A 22764-nucleotide genomic window follows, 5' to 3' on the forward strand; every position below is an offset into this window, starting at 1 on the left:
ATTGGTTAAAACAAAATCCTGGAAGACTCGTTACGCACTTCCAAGTTGCTGGGTTGTTTAAAACAGCTTACCTTAAAAGTGCTACTCCTGCTAATGCCATAAATGCCTTTGCCAAAACAGGGATTCAACCTTTTAATCCTGATATTTTTGAGGAATGGATGTTCGCTCCATCATTGGTCACAGATAAACCTATAGAGAGCAATCAAGATCGAACTCGAAGGAAAAGCTACGTACAACAGTGGATTAGAACGGAAATCTGTGGATGACACTTTTCCTGAAAAACGAACATTATACCGAATGGCAAAAGAAGGGATATAGAGAAATGATGAGAAGGAACAAGAATCCGCGAGCGATAACGAAAATTTTGAAGATGATGATTCCGACGTCGCTTTCTTTTTATTTGTTGTATTATTGTTCTCTTTGAATAAAATGCGAAAATTCCACTAAAAAATATTTTTTTCTATTATACTGTGCAGCCATGCCATCATAGACAAGGAATGTGCCTATGATGGCACACTTAACATTTCTGATATTTCAATTTTTTAATATAAAAATCCACATTTCCTTTGACCTTTATATATCCAGCTTAATTGGTGCATTCAACTGAACTAGAAAAAAAAAATTGTAACAAATATGATCATGTATTTTAATAAAAAAAAACGAGAGGTAAAGTTAGGTATGCCATCATAGGCATACTTCCCCTACTTCTAAGATAAGACTTTGTCACACCTGAGAGACTGGGCTAAACGAGGCCTTACAATTGGCTCCCAAAGAAAGTTATGAGTTTTATTGTTCTATATTGGCTCCCAACTGTCGGAGGTTGTTATATTGTTACCCATTGGCACCCATAGTTTCTAGTGGGTCGTTCAATGGTTACACACCTTTGCAGATATTTGAATTTCTTTTAACGAAGATTTACTTACGCATATAGTATGCTATGCTTCTCAGACAGCATCTCAACTAGGATTTAGTGTTCATGAGGTGTTCACGAGCCAAATGCCTTCATAGGAATATTGTAAGTCAGCGGATATAATGCAAATTCAAGGAGAGGAATGTATTGGGAAGAAGCAGCTGATGTCCAAAATATAATGGTATCCAAAAGCTTGCGCACTAATAGATTCGAAACCATTATAAGATTTCTTCACTTCAATGATAATTTAGCTACTGATCTAACATATTGAACCTACAAGATATTTCCATATCTTCAAATGTTGAAAAAAATCTTTTGCCGAATTCAGTGTTTAAGAAACAGAATGAAGCATAGTCGAACCAGTACATAAAAACCACTTCGCTTTGGATACAAGCCTTGGTGTTGGAATCTAAAATCTGGTTGTTTGATTGACTTTCAGGTCCAAACAACAACAAAATGATTATAAAAAAGAATTTGATTTAGGAAGTGGTATAATCCTGCAATTTTCGGAGAATTTGCCAACATTTGAATGTGGAAAAGTAATGCCTTATGTTATTTAACCGCCTTTGATACACCTCAAGTTGGTGGATCAGCAGTGGGTTATTAGACTATTATATGATAGGCACAAACTCATTACTTACTCATAGCGTTATAAAATATCATGTAACTTCATAACTAATGTTAAGATGTGAGGTTTGAAACGTCTTCCATTTTTAAAAATAGTTCTTAATAAATTTTATTACAACGTATACTCTGAGTTTTCTGACAATAACTAATCATTACTAATAAACACAGAAAAACAATAAAACACCATTAATTTATTTAAAGATACAATATGAAGGTACATAAATGAATAAAGTTTTTTAAATCTAATATCTAAAGAACTTAGTTTAGCTGGGATATAAGCCGGAATCAGAAGGATCTATACATTCTCCATTAGAGAAGCAAATTGGATCTGACAGCAGAGAATCTGTTTTGAATTGTGTTAAAAATATGTCGTAAAGTTTTTCTGCATCCTTGTCATCCAGATTGTAATCCTGAAAAATAAATATAATTGTAAGCATATAAAAAACATTATAGTAATATAATTGTGAAAGTTGAAGAGCAATTTTCATAAAAATGTTAAACACAAAATTACAAGATCTCCAACAAAGACAATAATGATATCATCATCATCATTATCAACTTGTATCCGTACACTGCTTGACATAGGTCTCCCTCAGCTCTTTCCATCTGTCTCTGTCTTGTGCGGCTTACGTCTGCTCCGTAGTGCTTCTTGTTTTGGTCTCCACTCAACAATACGTTTTGTCCATCGGTTGTCTAATAATCTGGCGACGTGTCCTTCCATTTTAGCGTCGCGATTTTTTCGATAGCGTCTGCTGTTTTTGTTCTACGATGTATTTCTTCGTTTGGGATTCGGTCTCTCAGAGAGACACCCAACATTTGGCGCTTCATAGCCCTCTGAGTCACGCGAATCTCATTCACTACCTTTTTTGTGAGTGTTAATGTTTCCGCTCCATAAGTGAGTATAGGTAACACACATTGGTCAAAGATTTTCCTTTTGGGGCATATGTTTAGTTTAATTTACCAAACGCCGCCCAGGCTAATCCTATGCAACGTGGGAGCTCACACGAGGGTTTGTCCAAAGCTTGGATAATTTTATTTTCACCTACTTTAATTGCCTCGATCACTGCTTCGGCCTCGCCAGGGGATTTATTATTTTTCTTTTATAAAAGTGCCGTTTTGAGTTCGTATGGAGTTATTTCTGGCAACAATTCTGATCCCTGGTTTGTGATTTTGGGCAGGGGCTGATCTTGTCTTTCGTCTGTACTCTCATACATTTCGCACTAAAAGAATTCGACAACCTCAAGGATTTTGATTCTATCCTTAGTAGTGTTTCCATCTTTGTTTTTTTTTGTACATATTTTTGTGGCCTATGTTGTTCGTATTTCGCCTCAAAACTTTTAAACTTTTATTTTCTTGAATTATTTTAGTCATTTTTCTTGTATTGTTTTTTAAGTCTTTTCGCATTGACCGGTGGATATCTTTATGTAATTTCTTCATTGTTGTGTTGTTGGAGCCGTATTTTTCCATCAGCTGTCTTCTTTTACCTATTAACTCTTTTGTATTTTGGCTCAGTTTTTTTTTATGGGTCAGACCGGTCGAGCAGCACTCCATTTCCATTTCTTTTAGTGCCTTTTAGTTTAATAATGATAACGAGACTATAAATCGGAAATCTAATTCTGGATTCAGCCCAAATCTGTGTTTTCTAAGCTTTGTAAAACAAACAGACGACAAATGCACTGAAATGCACTGGCATGGGAGTTTATAATTTGTATCCACGTCATACCAATTCGTCTAGGCAGAAATCTCTTCGTGAAAACGATTTCCTAATACTTTATACTAGAGTAAAATGTAAAATAAAAATGAAATAGACGCGGACGGGGAAGTCCCGGAAGTATCTAAATATAGGTGCATGAATATGAGCAAAAATATTGCCAAATAAGGATTAGCAAAACTGTCGATGTAATAAATATTTTTTGACAGGCTTTTATAGACTATGTTTTGAAGAATAGAATAATAAAAATTATGTCAAATGCAAAATGATAAGAATATTATATAAAAAGCACCAAATGAGCACAATAATTTAAAAAGGCATACAAATAAAAAAACCTTAAAAAAGTGGTGGAAAATATTCCTGCTTTTACTATTTACCATAAGAATTATGCTTAGACATCAGGACTTTACTAATAAGAATAATAATATGAAACATAACGAGGTATTAACTGCCCATAAAAGAATTTATTTCTTTTGTAAACAATCAGTTTGATTGATTGTTTTGCACTTTTTTGTCATAAAACAAAGCGGCAATAAATTTATTGTCTTGGTAGAATATAGTCAATCAAAATAAATACCAAGTATCTAGCTAAACGGCGAGTACACATTTTTGTTATGCCTTCATATTGGACTAGCTTAGTATTATAAAAGTATGATAGATACTTAGATAAATAGTAATGATGAGTTTTTCTGATAGATGTATTGTTGCTCCTATTGTTGTCCAACAGGTAATAAAAAGAGAGACGAATGTAGGAAAAAACTAGTAAATTTGGTGGTTCAGTTTGTTAAAACCGGAATACTTTTTCTTTCTTTAGGTATATAAAGGCATAATACCAAACGAATTTTCAAAATTTTTAGTTTTTATCTCTAGACTTTTTTGAAAACGAGAAAGGATATGACAGACTGCACAAACGCAGTAATTAAACAATAGTAATTGACGAGAACAAGTGATTTATTCCAATTACCTAGGGTGCGCCACAAGTTTCAGGCATAAAAATGCATAAACCCTGAAATAAAGTAAAAAAATAAGTATTATTATCAATATTTGGGAATTGAATAAGTATTCAATTTTCCGGATGACAGAATGACTTCTTTTGAATGAATGACATGACTATTACGCAACGTTTACAAAACTTATTTGGGACTGGCGCCTGATGAGGTTGTATGGTATATTTTTTTATATATTCTCCCCCCCTCCGCGCCAAAAAGTTACATATATTGAGTATACTTACAGATGGATTTAGCTGTGGATTTTTCTTCAAGTATCCCAAAAACAGATGGTGGTAAAGGACACGTTTTCTATCTGAAACAAAAAACATTAATTCATAACAAATACTAAACTGATATTCTGTAAACTTGTCAGTTTTGGTATGTTGTTACTGGTAACATCTTCTTTTATTATTGGTAATGATGTTTTCTTCGATTTTCCGTGTGAGTGCTTTGGACCTTTTTAATTGTTTGTTTTTTCCGTTCTTCGATCTTGTGGAATTCCCTTTTTATAAATGGCAATAGATAATAATTTTTCATTAAAATCAATGTAAGCATTTTTTTTTCAGTTCCATACAGAGTCACTAATTCCGCAGTGGCGTCTTCCCCAACCCACTGTGAATTCATCTTTTTGAGGGCCAAATATTATTCTGAGAACCTTTCTTTCAAATACTAGAATCTTATTGATTTGCTGGTTGAGCGTCCATCTTTCACTGTTATATGTAGTAATTGGGCGAATTATCGACTTGTACAGTGTTAATTTAGATTTTCTCTGCAGCTTCGATCTTAATACTGTTAAAAGGGAGTATAATGCTCTATTTCCCGCAACTATCCTTGCTGAGACCTCTTTTTCTATGTGGTTGTCCGCTGTGATTATCGCCCCCAGGTATTGAAACTCCTTTACTACTTTAAAGTTGTAATCATTAATACTGCTGTTCTGCCTAACTCTTGGTCTTGGATTTTTGGTTACTACTATGTATTTCGTCTTCTCTTCATTTATTCGGAGATCCAGACTACCTGTTTCCTCCTCGAGCTATGAAAACACCTCCCTCACGTCTCTTGTAGAATGCGTGACTGCATCTATATCATCAGCAAAGGCCAGCAACAGTTTTGATCCTTGATCAGCAAATCCTCCTGTGAGCTCAAACGATATTTTACTTATTGCATATCCTAAAGCAAAATTGAACAGCAACGGTGACAAAGGGTCCCCCTGCCTAAGTCCTGAATTTATACCAAATGGCATCGATGTTCTGCTTCCTATCTTTACTTGAGCATATTAGTCTGTCACGCACTTTTGCGTTAATTCAACTAATTTTCTTGGTATTTCCATTTCTAATATTGCTATCCACAATTTGCTTCTTTTTATGGAATCATATGCTTGCTGGAAATCTATGAAAATTTGGTGAACATCGCGGTTGAATTCCCAGTTTTTCTCTATTTGTCGTATGGTAAATATCAAACGGAGAAAGATTGAACAACATAAGATACGCTGATGATACTGTCATTTTTGCAGACAGTCTTAAAGGTCTGCAGACACTTGTCTCCAGGGTGGCAGAAGTAAGTAGCAGGTTTGGGCTTGATTTTAACATAAAAAAAACCAAATACATGGTTATAAGCAAAAATAGGATACCACCTGGTCAATTACTAGTTAACCAACAACCTATAACACAAATTACCAACTTTTGTTATCTGGGTGCAAACTTAAATGAACAGTGGGACCAATCGACGGAAATTAAGATAAGGATCGAGAAGGCAAGATCAGCTTTCGTCAAAATGAAACAAATCTTTAACAGCCACGATATAAAATTGGAAATAAAAGTTGGTTTACTAAAATGCTACGTATTCTTCATTCTTCTATATGGCGTGGAGTCATGGACTTTAACTGAAGCATCACTGAAGAGACTCGAAGCATTTGAGATGTGGTGCTATAGACGCATGTTGAGGATTTTTTGGATAGACAGAGTTACCAACGAAGAAGTACTACATAGAATGGGTAAAGAGCGCGAACTAGTCATAACCATAAAACATCGCAAACTAGAATACCTGGGCCATATAATGCGTAATGAACAACGATACAACCTACTTCGGGCCATACTTCAAGGTAAAGTGCATGGGAAAATAGGTCCAGGGCGAAGTAGAATATCCTGGCTGCGTAATCTGCGCAAATGGTTTAACTTAACCACTACCGGACTTTTCAGGGCAGCAGTCAACAAAGTCAGAATAGCCATGTTAGTGTCCAACATCCGTAACGGATAGGCACCATAAGAAGAAGAAATATCTGATCTATAGTTGACCTTCCAGCACGAAAGCCGCATTGGTAGTCGCCTAGAATATCTTGCGAATATGGTGTGTCTCTTTAGCAAGATAATTGATAACACTTTATATGATGTGCTAAAAAGCGATATGCCTCTATAGTTTCGGAATTGTTTTTCTAAGTTTCATGTTTGACTAAGTTCGGCCAGTAATGCATTTCCAACGCTTACCGACATTGGCGCCAGTGACGTCAGAATTAGACTTTAGGCAAATTGTCGCATACTCTACTACTTTTATACTATTATAATAATCGGCAACATCATAAGGAACAGCTAAAGATATGGAGGGCAACTAATTTTATTGGGAAAAGTAGATGGAAAACGAGGCCTAGGAAGGCTAAAGAATCTACGTACGCGATTCAACACAACAACCGCAAATCGTTTTAAGCAGCATGGTGTAAAGTAAAGATTGTCATAATGGTCGCTAACATCCGAAACGGATAGACACTACAAAAAAAAGATAGTAAGTAATAATACTGGATATACCCTCCACGCGATTTCGCGTAAAATAAAACACAGAGGATTTATCTGGATTAATCAAGTCATTGATTAAAACAAAATTTTCTCACAAAACCCATAATCCATTTTATTGACTCGTCATGGTTTAAATTTTTTACAATTTATTAAATAGTTTCATAATCTCTAATGTATAATTCCAAGACAGATTAAGTCGTAAAATATGATATAATTAGATTAGATAAATATGAATCAATAAAAGACGCATAATTATAAGGTACTTATCATACCTATAGGATTACCAAAACTTCTGACACACCTACGAAAGCACTAGGAATTTTACACCAAATTTAATTATGATGGTAGATTGGAATTCATCGTAGTGTATTTTATCTTTTATAAATTTTTCATAAAGATTCAGTTTTAGTTATACACTAGGTTTCAGCTCTTGGCGGAAGAAAGATAAGTCAAAGCTATACTGCTCTGTATATGTTTCTTTCTTAACAAACATAATCCAGCCCTATACTGTATTTACCTTACCACAAAGTCGAATTTTCGTTAAACGTCTTTTTAACGTTTTTTATTACCTCATAAATCTCTCAAATTTTTATTACTATAGAAACTTTCATCTCTGGCACCAACCCGGCGTGATATTAAGACTAATATTGGTACAAAACCTTTTGAATTTACAAACTAGGAAGCCATAAACAAGATAATTTTTACAGATGCTCTGACGAAGAGTAATTAATCAGAGTTTTTTATAATCAACCACTTAAAGTTTGGTTCTCATCTTATCTTGAGGAAAGAAACATCCACAATACATAGTACGAAACACGAAATGATTGTGTACACAAGTGAAGAAGTGTACCAAAAAGAAAATAGCTTGTGTCAAGAAGATGAAATTGTAATAATCATTGCGAATGTTTTTCAAAAGAAATAGGAAATTATTTTTATGGTATACAAAAAGAATTATGATGTTTTATAAGAGGTCAAAGAACGGAGGTAAAAGAAAGTAAATAATACAAAGGCTATATCTGGAGGAACATCAAATGATGTTAAACCCAGAAATACAGGAAATAATTAGAAACTAAGAAACAAGCAAAATGGCTTGGAAATGGCAGGAAACTAAATATTGAAAACAATATCCAGTCAATCAATTCATGTCCTGGAACTTTATGCAAATTCAACTTTAGTATTCAGGACTTGTGTGGACAAAAACCTCTTGTCAGAAATTACAGACCACTTTGAGTGTCAACGTCAACTTACAATTACACTGTCGGTATTATTCCTCGAGTGTAGAGTGAATACTCTACAACAACGTTCTCTGCAAACTGATCCGCTTTTTCAGAGCTTGAACGCACGCAGCTTTTGTTAAACTTTCTGAGTAGTGGTAGATCCTCCTCCTCCTCAGTCCTAATCCCTTTTGGGATGTGGTGACTCCATCAGGCCTTTACAGTTTTTGTACGATTTCTCTCCATCCTCTCCATTCTCTGTCCTGGGCTAGTTGTTCGGCTTCATGTAACCCTTGGTTAATCAGTATTTTTGTTTGATCTACCCAACGGCTTGGAGATCTTCCCCTAGGTCTCTTTTCTTCAACTCTACCCTCGACTATCAGTTTTTCCATCGTGTCTGTTCTTCTAGCAATGTGTCCAAAATACTGCAAATATCTCTGTTGTATTTGTTTAAGCAATCTATCCTTTACTTTAAGTTGTTCTAATATCGATACGTTAGTGCGATGATCACTCCAGGATATTCTCAACATGCGGCGGTATACCCACATTTCAAAAGCGTCCAGTTTATTTTTATCCGCTTTCTTTAAGGTCCACGTTTCGGATGCATATGTCGCTATGGGAAAAATGAGCGCCCTTACCAGCCTTAGTTTTGTGTGTATTGTTATGATAGAATTTTTCCAAATTGCTACCAGTTTCATCATAGCTGTTCTAGCAGTAGTCAACCTTCTACGTATCTCTCTGTCACACCCTCCGTCATTTGTTATTAGGGACCCCAGGTATATGAAACTATTTACTACTTCAAAGCCCCCAATTTCTTTAATGTGTTGAAGATTATTCCGAGCTCTGTCTACTATCATGATCTTTGTCTTACTCCTACTTAGCTGTAGTCCATATATTTTGCTTTTTTCCTCCAGACGTCTCATTATGTCTTCCATTTCTTCTTGATTTGCCGCGATTAATAAAGTGTCATCTGCATATCTGAAGTTATTAATTTTTTGACCTCCTACTGATATTCCGCCCTTCCATCCGTCTAGTACCTTTCGCATAATGTGTTCGCTGTAGATATTAAACAGAGTTGGCGAGATTATGCATCCCTGCCTGACACCTGCCTCTGTTTTGAAATGATCGGAATGGGTGCTGTTTATTGTTACTGTGCACTTATTATTTTCATATAGACTTCTGATTAGTTGAATTAAGTGGTGGGATATTCCCATTTCCGCTAGTATGAACCATAACTGCTGCCATTTGACTTTATCGAAGGTCTTTGTGTAATCCACAAAGCACATAAGCATAGTAGTATTGAATTCACAAGTTTTCTTCGATTAGCTGTCTGACATTAAGGATGTGTTCTCTTATGCCTTTTCCTGGGACAAATCCCGCTTGTTCCAGTGGTAGATAGTCCATTGAAAACTTACATTGAGATTACAGTTTTAAAAGGACGCAATTTTATTTTTTTTTATGTGTGGGAGTGGTACATATAAGCTTGTGTTCAAGTTTGTGGGGTTGCTACCCTTGTCCCCCTGGCCGCCATCTTGGAAAAAGGGGGACAAATGATTTTCGCGCTGTATCTCGTGAATTGGCATTATCTACAGAAAATTCTATAAAACATTATTTGTAGCACATTAAATTGTCTATAACTTTATTTCTATTATTTTTTACCATAAAATTGAAAATAAAAAGGTTATAAACAAAAATAACTAAAAAAATTTGGGCCTTAAAATTTTTTTTCTAGTAATTTTACAAGAAAAAGACATATCAGAACGATATCATAGAAAAGTTGACCAGGTTCTTGAATATTCTTAAGAAATAGATAAAAACGAACCAGTAGGCTGAGTTTTTTATTATATATTTTTTTATTCATACAATTTATTATTTTGTTAACATTTCTATGGTATTATTAGTTTATTATCGTCCTTTTTCTCCACCACCTATGAGGCAGAGTATGGAGGCGCATTTTTTAAGTGGTCTTTATTTACCATTAGGCCTAAATTTCCGGGCGGATTAATATTAAGCATAATTATATATTTAAAAAGTTGTTATCCAGCTATTGTTATTTCAGTTTCTTTGATGGTACAGGTTACGGCAATTTTTCGACTAATTTTAATATTTCCATGACGTCATTGCAGGTTTGACCAGAACAACTGAAGCACACTGCAGAGTATTTGAGGCCTACTTGTCGGAACCACACATACTTGCACGGTTTTTGTTGCATTCGCAATAAATTAATTTTAGAAGTTCGGGGGTTGCTGGAGTTTTGAAAGTTTTGATTGGTATCCAAATTTTTCCATGCTTTTTCTAGCCCTAATCTTCAGCAGTGTTTCCTGGTGATAAACTCTAACTGTGGAAACGAGCTGCAACGTGTGTTGGCGGAAACGATGATAAGTTAAATATAATTTTGGTCACTGTCTTGTCGAACCGTTTGTGCCTCATGCTGTTAGAGAATAATTTTTATTTCCACCATATAAAGAGACGAAAAAACGTTCACCAACGACAGTGTGCAAAGATTGCTCGGCTTTCCCAATGTGAAATAATGCTGTTCCGCTAGCTAACTCTGGATGTTTCTGTAAAATTTTGATGAATTTAAGTTTATCGATCTTGTAAAGACATAAAAACTGTCAACACTTCAACGGAATAAGTGCCAATTTTGGATGCTAAAGTAATTGGGAAAAGTACCAAATAGTTTTTAGTACCTAGGATCGGTCTTACAATGCAATGGGAAAATATATGGGAATGCAATCAATAAAGAGATAGATAAAATGGAAGGAGAAGAGTAGTGCGTTTTGTATCAATAAAACTAAAAGAAAAATGCTATAAAACTGATATAACATCAACTATGATGTACGGAACTGAATGTTAGGCACTTAAAAAGAACGTGGAACAACGAATTCATGTAAAGGAAATGAGAATGCCTTGTTGAATGAGTAGAGTGACAAAAAAACAGGATGAAGACAATAAAATGATATAGTTCATTACTACTAAAATCATGTGTTGTTTAATTTGTTTATTGTTTTCGTTTTCTTGATAATTTATTTGCTCAAAATAATATTTGCTTCTTTTAATCCAGTTAAAGATCCTTAATCTCACATCTGTTTATCTTATTGGTCATTATTTATTTATTAGCTGTTTTCTATTTGTGGATTGTTTACTGATTGATTGGTGACATATTTCTAAGAGTTTGATAATTATTTATCACTTAAGAGTTAATGTACCTATACCAACAATACGTTTGCATAAATGATTTAAAAATAATCTTTCTGCAAATATATTTTGCAATATGTTTACAGACTTGATATACCTACTCTTAAAGTAATCTTCAATTGGGATCAATAAGTATGAAACAAAAGTAGAGACTAACAAGGGAATAAACTATGATAAGTTTGAAAAATTAGGGAAACATCGAGGAAATAAGGGCAACTGAAGTACTGACCATAATTTGTCAGTAAAGGATAAAATAGATCCTCGGTGGACGAAGGAACTCGTTCAAAGAAAACGTCCTAAAAAGAATAACTCAGCACAAAAGATAGCGATGACAGACAAACTTGTAACAAGGTAGAAATATATGGTGACAAAACAGGTTTGAAATTAAAAAACCCGACAGATGTTTATTTAAAATTAATTATAAAAGGTATATAATTTAAAATTCCTTTCGGGTTACATCAGAGAACGTTTTCAGACTAAAAAGCTCATCATCAGTGTTTGCTTACCTGGAATAAGTATTTCCACTTAATTTAAGGTAAACATAAAGGTAAAATTTGCTGTAAAATTACATGCATAAACCTGATCATGCAACAAGACCTGTAGTTTCTTTTTATACAGCTCCGTTATATAAACTTTTAAAATGTTAGAGATTATTTTAGAACACACTAAATTTTCACCTAAATTTACCGTAAAAATACAATAGAACTAGTTAATCAAATACAACATTTTCAATTACAACTTCAGATTAATTTAATTTAGTGGCTTCTTAGTATTCCTCCTACAAAAACTTTTCAACAAATATTTCAAAAGATCCCGTATTCAAATAGTTTTTATATTGGTAAAGATACGTAGACGATGTACAGGTATGTTTTACAGGAATTAACATTCAACTTGACCAATTTTTATCGTATATTAATTCACGATATCAAACGAAATCCCTGTGAAATACCCATTAGTAACACATCGTCCAAAAAGAAGACTAAAATCGACAGAAAGTGTATGAAGATAGGCACGTGGAATGTTAAGTCAATATACGAAGCAAGTAAAGTCCATAATGTCATTCAGGAAATGGAAAGACTTGGCATAAAAATATTACGACTAAGTGAGACAAGATGGCCCAATTCAGGTGACTTATTAGTAGGCCAAACAAAGATATACTACTCTGGTAATGACAATGACCCAAATCATTGGAACGGAGTAGCGATATTAGTTAACAAAACCACCCAGAAATTTGTAACTGGCTTCTTACCCACCTCGGATAGAGTTATGATGGTAACACTAAAAACAGCTCAATCTAGAGTCAATATAATTCAAGTATATGCTCCCACAGCAGAAAAGTCAGATGAAGAGCTCGAACAGTTTTATAATGAATTACAGCAAGCTTTAGAAGTAACCAAGTCTAGAGACGTTACAATATTCATGGGAGATCTAAATGCAAAAATCGGTAGAGGAAGTCAAGGTGATTTTATTGGAAACTTTGGACTGGGACCCATAACGAGAGAGGAGACAAATTGGCTCAATTCTGCCAAGAGACCGCTTTTATTATCGCGAATACTTATATCGCGAATAATCTGCCGCCAGGAGACTCTATACATGAAAATCTCAGCAGACAACCAACATAACGTCATCAGAAACCAAATTGACTACCTTCTCATCTGCAAACGATATCGAAATTCCATAAAATCAGTAAATTCATACCCCGGAGCTGATGTGAGATCAGATCACAACCCAGTTGTAGGAAGGTTTAGAAGAAATAAGGAGAAAGATCAGAGATGCAAAGGAAATATGATATAGTCACAGATGCGAAGAGATTGAGCAGTTGGTAGAAAAACATGATAACTTAAACCTTCATAAAAGAATTAGGTAAATAACATGCACTAATATTAAGAAAAAATCAAACATACTGCTGGATAAAAACGGCAAAATAATTATAGACGTCGGTGAAAGGCTTAAAAGATGGCAGGAATATATTCAAGAGCTATTTAAAGACAAACGGACTGAGATAGTACTAGAGCAGGAAAAGTTCGACAACGGCCCAGACATAACAGAATATTAGGTATTAGAGGCGATAAAGCGAACAACGAACAACAAGGCAATAGGTCCTGAGGAAATACCTGTAGACATAATACGGTTAATAGAAGAACAGCAAATTGGAATATTGGTCGACTTAATCAATACAATATACAGTATTCTCAGAGATTGGCCGATGTCAACATTCATAACACTAGCAAAAAAACCAAATGCAAAAGAATGCCAAGACCACCGGATAATAAGTTTAATGAGTCATACGCTCAAAATATTTTTAAAACTTATACACCGGAGAATACACAATAAACTTGAGCAGAACATAAGTGACACACAATTTGGATTTAGAAATGCACTGGGAACGAGGGAATCTACTTGTGCAAAGGTGCATGGATGTTAATCAGCCAGTATATATGTGTTTCTTGGATTACAACAAAGCCTTCGATAAGGTCAGACATAACCGTCTTATCGAATTACTTGAAAAAAAAAACTTAGATATGAGAGACATCAGGATCATTAGCGCTATCTATTATAATCAGATCGCAGTGGTAAAAGTTAACAACGTCTTTTCAAACGAAATACAGATTTAGAGGGGCGTCAGGCAGGGCTGTGTCCAGTCTCCTACTTTGTTCAATTTGTATTCAAAGGAAATAATCCAGGAAGCACTAGAAGAACTAACTATGGGAATAAAAGTAAATGGCTGACCAATCAATAATATACGGTTTGCCGACGACACTATTTTATTAGCGGAATGTCTTGAGGATTTACAACAAATGGTTGACAGAGTGGTAGAAGTCAGTGAAGAAAACGGACTGTCCCTAAACACAAAAAAGACACAATTTATGGTAATTACAAAAACCCAACAGCGCCAAGAAAACATGGAGAAAACATGGAAATACATGGAGAACAAATTAAAAAAGTTAAAAAATATGAATATCTGGGTACAATAATCAACGAAAATAATGAGTACACAGAAGAGATTAAGGCAAGAATACGACAGGCAACAAATTCTTTCAACGAACTGAAAAAAGTGCTCTGCAGCAAGGACATTTCAATTTCTTTAAAGATAAGACTTCTGAGATACTACGTGTTCTCCATTTTATGGGTTGAAGGCTTGGACATTAAAGAAAGATGTTTCGGACAGATTAGAAACCTTCGAGTTATGGGCCTACAGAAGGATATTAAGAATAAGTTGGGTGGATAGAGTCACGAATGTCGAGGTGTTGAGAAGAATGGGAAGAGATAAAGAGGTTTTAAATACAATTAAAGTCAGAATACTGCAATATCTGGGACATGCCATGAGGGGCGAGTGTTATAACTTGTTGCAATAAATAATGCAAGGAAGAATACAGGGTAAAAGGAGTCGCGGAAGAAGACGCATCTCCTGGTTAAACAATTTGAGAGCTTGGTTTAACTGCACTTCTGCTGACCTCTTTAAAGCAACGTTATCGAAAGTGCGATTTGCCATGATGGTTGCAAACCTTCTTAGAGGAGATGGCACATGAAGAAGAAGAAGATACTCATATTGAATTTACATAGAAACAGAACACAATCAATCCATAATATTTTTAGATTTAAAAATTATCAAACTTAAAAATAAACATGAGTTCTCCGTATTTCATAAACCTACCCATACTGACACGACTATACACAATTCATCATCCCATCCTACACAACATGGCAGTCTACTATACCATATTACATATATTAATAGAAATTCCAAAGTCAAAATACAACTTTGAGATAGAATTAAATATCATTAAGCAAATAGCAGTAAACAATGGGTACAAGCCCTGAAATGAGTATTTCCACCACCAGAGAAAAAATCCAGTACCTTCTGCTCGATTACATATACAGGCAAGATATCAACAAAAATAGCCAAACACATAAAAAAGAAAGGAATAACACCAGCTTTTAGAACAAAACAATAACTTAAGCAAATATATTAAAACAACAAGAGCCAAAGTAAAAAGCACTTACACAGTGGTGTCTACAAATCTAAATGTAGCGACTGTCCAAAAACTTACATCGGTCAAACTGGTAGAAATTTTAACAAACGTAGAGCAGAACAATAAAGGGATTTCAATAATAGAAAAACAGACTCTATGTACGCACTTCACCCTCTAGATCATATCCATTCTTTTAATGACGAATTTCAAATTCTTCACATCCAAAATAAAGGCCTTACGCTATCTTTATTAGAATATATGGAAATAAACAAATTAAAAAATACAGACGTAATCCTGCCCAAACAGCTGTAGTGATAAGATATAATAAATTTTGTGGAGGTTTTGAAAACAAAGTTTTTAGTGTTAATCAAGTAACTGTCGAACCCACCACTTCACCATTCACGAACACCATCCATCAAAAGGTTGTTGGCATTTAAAAAGAGCAAACCCTTCGTTGTGAAAGTTTAATAAAACAACTGGATCTAAGCAAAAGTCTCACGACCACGTGCCACAGACACGCGGTATCTTTCCTGAGCTAAGAAGAAGAAATGTAAAGATACTGTTGATGTGAGAGTCAAAAGTACGAAATTTTCAATTGCATGTATGTTTCTGTTTACGATATCAAAATCGCACATTACATGAAATAATAATCTAGTATTATCTTATTAATAGAATAAATATTCCAAATATATCGGTACTTACCTGTGTTGGGTATATTTTTAAAGAGATCGTTCAAATATTGTTGGTCTGACGAATTCAGCGTTTCAACACTTAAACCGATACAGATTCCCAAACAAATTATAAACAATAGCGATTGTAGACCCATTTTTTATCTAAAAAATTTGCTAGTATTAATTTAAAGGAATAATTTAGTACAAAATGTATGTTTGTTGCTTTCGTGTGTGGTACTATAAAAATGATAGTGGTTTGACTATAATTTGTGACCTACTGGGGAAAGTTACTCAAGTATGTAAAATTGTAAAAAATATTATGTAGATGGCAAAGACTTATTAAACCTTATCCAAAATGCCTACTGTATTCAAATAACAACATCAAAATGAAAAAGAGATATACACACAGTTACAATCATAGACATATAATACAAATATAGTGACTGTTGCAATACAGGCCCATTCCCCCAGTGCGGCATAGAAAACTGACGCAAAGCAGTCCCTGCATATCTTTCTAATTTACCAGGTTAATTGACCACGTGACCTAAATGACCAATGAGAAGGTCACGTGGTTGATAAACCCGGTCCATTAGAATGAGATGCAGGGACTGTTTGCGTCAGTTTTCTATGCCGCACTGGGGGAAAAGGCCTGTATTGCAACAGTCACTCTATTTGTATTATATGTCTATGGTTTCAACCTAAAAGTATACGAACGGATAATTTTGTCAAGCAAGTATATGATTTTTACCAAACACACAATTATCAATTATTAAATAACAGCTCGAGAAACAGAGAAAGAAACTTAACGCAACTAGTACAAATGGTCTGAAGTCTCATCTAATAGTGATTGAAACGTGGGGAATCTTTGACAAGCGAAACAATTTAAGTAGGTATCTAGGGGCAACCTAAACGTATTGGGTCTACCGAATCACAAACGTGAACGTTTAATAAAGAACGAGAACATAATCGTACGTAATTTACCGTACCAATTAACTGTTATAATCGCATATTGAATCAAGATATAAAAATAACGTTATATGGTGTGGAAATCTTGATTTTATACAAAAAATAATTGCTGATGCTATTTGGATGTATATTTGCCTAGTTTTAATAACTTATGTTTGGATTTATCGCCTTTATAAGTAAAGGAATTTGACAGTTTTGAAAAAGTAGAGAGATTACTGTTAACTGACTATTAATTAACTGATCTCGAGAATGAATGCAGCAAAATTAAAATTAATATAGGGCGTATATCAAAAATAATAAAATATGGTGTATAGTGCATAAGGATGGCAGACCTATAATATATGTGAAAAAAGGAGATCTGGAATAGTTAATAAAAGAATAGTTTTAAAGAAATGAAATAAACGCAAATTTAACATACGACATTAAATATCCAATTACAATGAGTGACTGACGTAGGAACAGCAATAAAAACCATCATCATTATCACCACTCTGGCTTTACAGTCCTGTATGGGTCCTAAGCTCCTTAAAAATTCCTCTCCAGTCGTCCCTATCCATTACCTTCGTCTGCCAAGTACGTATTCCCATGTTTGTCATGTCTTCATCGATGTTATCAAGAAACTCTGTTCTGGATCTTGCTCTTCTTCTCTGACAAATAGGTCTATCAAGGAGCATTTTTCTATCTAGGTTAGTTTGTTCTATTCGCATTATATGCCCGATGCCACCTGAGACGACATCTTGAGGACTTAAAAAGGCTATTAATTGAGAATTTAAGAGGGTGATTGAGTCCAAAATAGCTCTTGTTGGCCGTGCAAATTCTGCGGTTTACCTTTGCGGTGGTGCAACTTGCAGTGTTGACAAGTGCTCCTCTTCTTCTTCTTTCAGTACCCTGTCCGATTATCGAACGTTAGCGATCATATTGGCAATGATAACTTTGTTTACGGCGGCTCTAAATAAATTAGCGATGGTCTTTTGATACCATTCTCGGAGATTTCGGACCCAGGATATTCTTTTTTGGCCTGGGCCTCTCCTTCCGGTGATCTTACCCTGTATTATGTGATGTAGAAGGTTAAACCTCTGTAGATGTCTCATTACATGACCGAAATATTGTAACTTTTGAATTTTTATCGTTTTTGTTATTTCTGTGCTCTTTTTCATTCGGTGTAAAACTATTTAATTTCTTATTCGATCAACCCAACTTATCCGCAATACCCGTCGATAAATCCACATCTCAAAGGCCTTCAATTTTTTCATTAATGTCTCTGTAAGGGTCCAGCTCTCCATACCATACAGCAATGTGGAGAATATGTAGCAGCGTATTAATCTGATTTTAAGGTTTAACGTTATATCTCTGTTAATTAGAATTTTCTTTAATTTATAGAAGGCGGCTCTGGCTTTTTCAATGCGTATTCTTATTTCTTTATTTATATTCCAGTTATCGTTAACATTTGGACCCAAATAGGTAATATTGTGGACTCTTTCTAACTCTATTCCATACGCTCTGGAATAGAGTTACCCAACTTACGTTGGTTGTAACTGCGTTTTGCTGAAAACCATAAGTTTTGTCTCAGAAGTATTAAGTTTTAGCCCATATTCATCACATGCTTCGATTACCCTGTTTACAAGTCGTTGAAGGTCTTCTTGATTGGAGAAGTATCGTGTCGTCTGCATATCTGAGATTGTTGACATATATTCCGTTGATTTTAGTGCCTGTATCTCCACAAGTGCTCCAGAATACACCACAAAGATAAAAGTCGAAAGCTCACAATATGGCTCCACAATATATCTATTCCAAAAAAAAAAAACTAACCGAAAAAAGCAGAAATACATATATTACAGAAAGTGATGGAGTCGAAGAAAGCTGGGCAAAAATTAAGTCTAATATCTTAGCCTCGGCCATGGAAGTTCTAGGTGGAAGAAATATAAATAAAAATAAATCATTCTCAAGGCGAAGAACTTCACGGTTTTGTACGGAAGTGAAGGAAAAATGTAAAGAAAAGAAAAAAGCTTACCTGAAGTACATCTGTCATACTGTCAACCAAAACACAAGAGGCATATCATAATTACAAGACAATTAGAAACGAAAGATATGCCCTTGTAAGAAAAATAAAAAATGATCACTGGGAACGCTTTTCGAAAGAAACGGAACATGATTTTTACAGTCTGCAAAAGGAAATATGGTCAAGGAAAGGAGGTAAAGGAACTAATAGAACCAAAGCTCATAGAAAAGGATACGTGGATTGACTACCTAAAAAAGCTCCATGCGGAGGAGGAACAAACGACGCTAGAACCGGAAACACCAGAAAGTACCACAAATGAAGAACTTAATATAAATGTACAGGAAGTTCGGAAAATACTTGAAAACCTAAAGAACAGCAAAGCAGCAGGTAAAGACGGAATACCAAACGAATTACTCAAATATTGCGGAGCAGCAATGACAGAACAATTAACAACATTAATTAATAAAATTATAAAGTACAATAAAATACCGGAAGAAGGGAGAACGAGCGAACTAATTTTACTATTCAAAAAAGAAGAGAAAAAACAGCCAGAAAACTACAGAGGTATAAACTGGTTAAGTACTACTCTAAAACTTACAACTAAAATTTAAGTGGTAATAAATTAGAGGATAAGTTTAGCAGATGAACAACAGGGTTTTCGTAGTGGAAGATCGTGTACAGATGCAATAATCGTTATAAAGCAAACTGAGAAATCACTAGAGTATAATAGACCAGCATTTTTGTGTCTGATTGACCTAAAGAAGGCGTTTGACAGAGTAAGACTTAAAGATAAAATCCATCTTTTGTATAATAGAGAAGTTCCCCTAAATATTAGAAAAACTGTCGAAAGCATCTGCCAAAACAACAAAATGGAAGTCAAAATATATGGAAAACTTACAGAACCTATAGCAATAGGCAGCGGAATAAGACAAGGGGATTCAATGAGCCCCATGCTTTCTTTTTCTTTTTGACTAATTGATGTCTTCCGTTTTCCCTTTCTATGAGGGAGGTTTTAGAAGGTAGCCCGAGGGTAGGAATGACAAACTTTTTTTGCCACTTTGGGACAAATCTAAGAGGTAGAAATAACGAAGAAAATCAGCAAGGAAAACTATAGAGGTTAGGAAATGAGAAATAAAAAAACGAGGAACTACAGGGAATAAGTTAAATTAATTACAAAAAATATAAAACGTTGTTTAGATTTTTACAAAATAGGAAAAACAACACATTCTTAACGCGGTCCATAAAAATGCATACAAAAATATTAAAAAAGAGAAAATTCCTATCGCAATCATTTTCATAGCATAATGTGTTGCCTTTAGTAAGAATCAGTTGATATAAATTTAAATATATATCAATTACTTAAAACTTCTCCTATTTTGTTTAAATGCCATAGTACGTGAATATTAATCGACTTTAATAATTGCTTACCTAGTAGTCAATATTTTTGTATAAACACGAAGAATTACTATGTCGTAGAAAACTATCTTGAGAATGACTGAAACGTACTAAAGATTAAACAAATATTGTTTGTTTCATATGAGGTTAAGTTAATACTACTTCTAGAGATATATTTCGGTATCTCTTTTAGAATTAAGATTAAAAGCAAATAAATTGACAGGTTAATCCTTTTCGTAGATTATATCTGCAAAGTTGTTTACTGGAATTAGTTGCATGTACATAAGATACTGAATTTTACGAATATGAATTCTCAAAATTGTTGATTAGATTCGGTTTCATTGAAATTAGTATTTAGACACTTGAATTATTGGTCAAATTTGGACATTTTCGGTCACGTAAAAGATCCATTGATATTTGGGGATAAATTCTTACACGTCGTTAATCTGTATAAAAACCAAAACATTTTCAAACAAGCCATATATAAAAATTTTTTAAAACTTTTCATTATTAGCGATAATACTCACTAATAATCACTTTCCTGACAAATTTCATTTTTTTTTATTTTACAAGCATAGTCTCATAATTTACTTATAAATATTAAATTTTGTTTATTATACTAATGTCTTTAAGAAATTTTACCAAATGTTCGATTTGACAACTTTCTCTTAAGATTTCACTTGTTGATCCGATTATGTGGTTGGTCTGTGTCTGCAACTAGTATTTTGGACAGTCTAAAAGGACCAATATGGCTATAATGAGGCCATGACATGTCTTCTTTCGTCATACCTAGCCGACAGGAGGTTCAGAGTTTGAATGGAACCAACCCTATCCGAAGCTGGAGCCATGGAGGTTGGTGTACCACAGGGTGCGGTGTTGTCTCCGTATCTATACACCATATACACAGCAGAAACCAAAACCCAACTCAGATCGTTGCTATACGCAGACGATACAGCAATATCTGTTATCAGTACCAACCCAGATCTAGCAACGAGGCACCTACAAAGGGCACTTAACGAACTACAAGATTGGTGTGTACAGTGGAAGATAGTTGTTAAAACCTAACAAAACACAGGCCGTCATGTACCAAAAATAAGAGGCGGACCAAATGTGATTCTATCTCTTTTCGATACGAAAATCGAACAGTCAAATCAAGCCAAATATCTATTCGTAACGTTAGACAAAAAGCTGACTTTCACAGCACACGTGAAACAAACGGTCCAGAAAGCTAAAATAATTAGAAGTCAACTCTTATTAGGATATCAAACTGTATAATTTTACCAACACTAACATATGCCTCGGCCGCATGAGGACACACTTGCAAATCGAACAGAAACAAAATACAAATAATTCAGAACCATATGATCAGAGAGACTCTGAATATACCTAAGTACGTTCCATTAAGGTACGTATTTAGGGACTCAAAACAAAAGTAAACCCTGAGAGCAATGGACGAAAAAGCACAAGTGATTTTTAACGATCTATCTAAGTAAACTATCCTAGTAGACTATTGAGTTAGGTTAGGTTAGGTTAGATTAGGTTAGGTTAGGTTAGGTTAGGTTAGGTTAGGTTAGGTTAGGTTAGGTTAGGTTAGAAGAGTTGAGAGACTATAACAAAAACCAAAGGACAGTACATAGGCGGCCAAGACAGCAGCTAGCTAGATATAGAGAAGACCCTGAAGAACAATGAAAAAATGCCCTATCTTCATATTTTATTTCTTTTATTTTGTTATTTTTCTTTTTAATACTTAGAACCTTCTGTTACAGCAGCCATGTAGCGCCAATACAATACAAAAAAGTAGAGTGAATATTCATCAGCAGCACAGGCAAAACAGCCGTTCAGGTAAAAACCCCTTCGGGTAGGTCAAAAGGACCTACCCGAAGGATCAAAAGTTCGCGAAACTTCAGCATCGAGGTCACGTACAGACAAACGTGGGCTCGATGACCAGACCCTTCGGGCGCTCAGCCGACGAGAACAAAAATTATTTTGCCAATTGCGCGGCTGAGTGATCAGACACACACAATCCGGGCAGGGAATACCGTCGTGAACGGTGACTCGCTTTCCGAAACACACATTGTGGGACACAAGTCAAAAGTCATGTAAAAATTAACTTCAGTCATTCATAGGGAGAAAAACTCTTCTAGCTACCCCTAAAATCAGGTGGCTTAACCACATAAAGTAAAATAGAGGATGTCCGATTACCCAGGGCATTTGAAGTAACTTTCAGTACAAAGCCTTCTCATTCGTTATGTCTGGCGTGGAGAGGGGTGGTTGGTTATAGCTTGGGGGTCAAATAGGTACCACTCCAATACGGGGTGTGACCGGTT

The 22764-nt window shown here is 34.8% G+C and overlaps 1 protein-coding gene across 1 annotated transcript; it reads right to left on the bottom strand.

Annotated features, from left to right (window-relative positions):
- Positions 1-1708: 1708 nt before the first annotated feature.
- On the bottom strand, positions 1709-20626 carry LOC140448359 (uncharacterized). The gene is made up of 4 exons (XM_072541445.1): positions 20471-20626; positions 16109-16239; positions 4480-4550; positions 1709-1947 (listed from the first exon to the last, which is right to left on the bottom strand). Exons 2-4 carry the CDS (start codon positions 16230-16232, stop codon positions 1801-1803), a joined length of 342 nt encoding a protein of 113 aa, XP_072397546.1. The 5' UTR covers positions 16233-16239; positions 20471-20626; the 3' UTR covers positions 1709-1800.
- Positions 20627-22764: the final 2138 nt, after the last annotated feature.

Source organism: Diabrotica undecimpunctata, chromosome 8 (genome assembly GCF_040954645.1).
Source record: "Diabrotica undecimpunctata isolate CICGRU chromosome 8, icDiaUnde3, whole genome shotgun sequence".
Taxonomy (NCBI): Eukaryota; Metazoa; Arthropoda; class Insecta; order Coleoptera; family Chrysomelidae; genus Diabrotica; species Diabrotica undecimpunctata.

What these genes read in the sequence shown, in the direction of transcription:
- LOC140448359 (XM_072541445.1), bottom strand. Translation starts at nt 16,232, where the DNA reads ATGGGTCTACAATCGCTATTGTTTATAATTTGTTTGGGAATCTGTATC. An exon ending in TAAAAATATACCCAACACAG is followed by an intron (nt 4,551 to 16,108) that starts GTAAGTACCGAT and finishes TTTTTGTTTCAG; the next exon opens with ATAGAAAACGTGTCCTTTAC. An exon ending in ATCCACAGCTAAATCCATCT is followed by an intron (nt 1,948 to 4,479) that starts GTAAGTATACTC and finishes TTTATTTTTCAG; the next exon opens with GATTACAATCTGGATGACAA.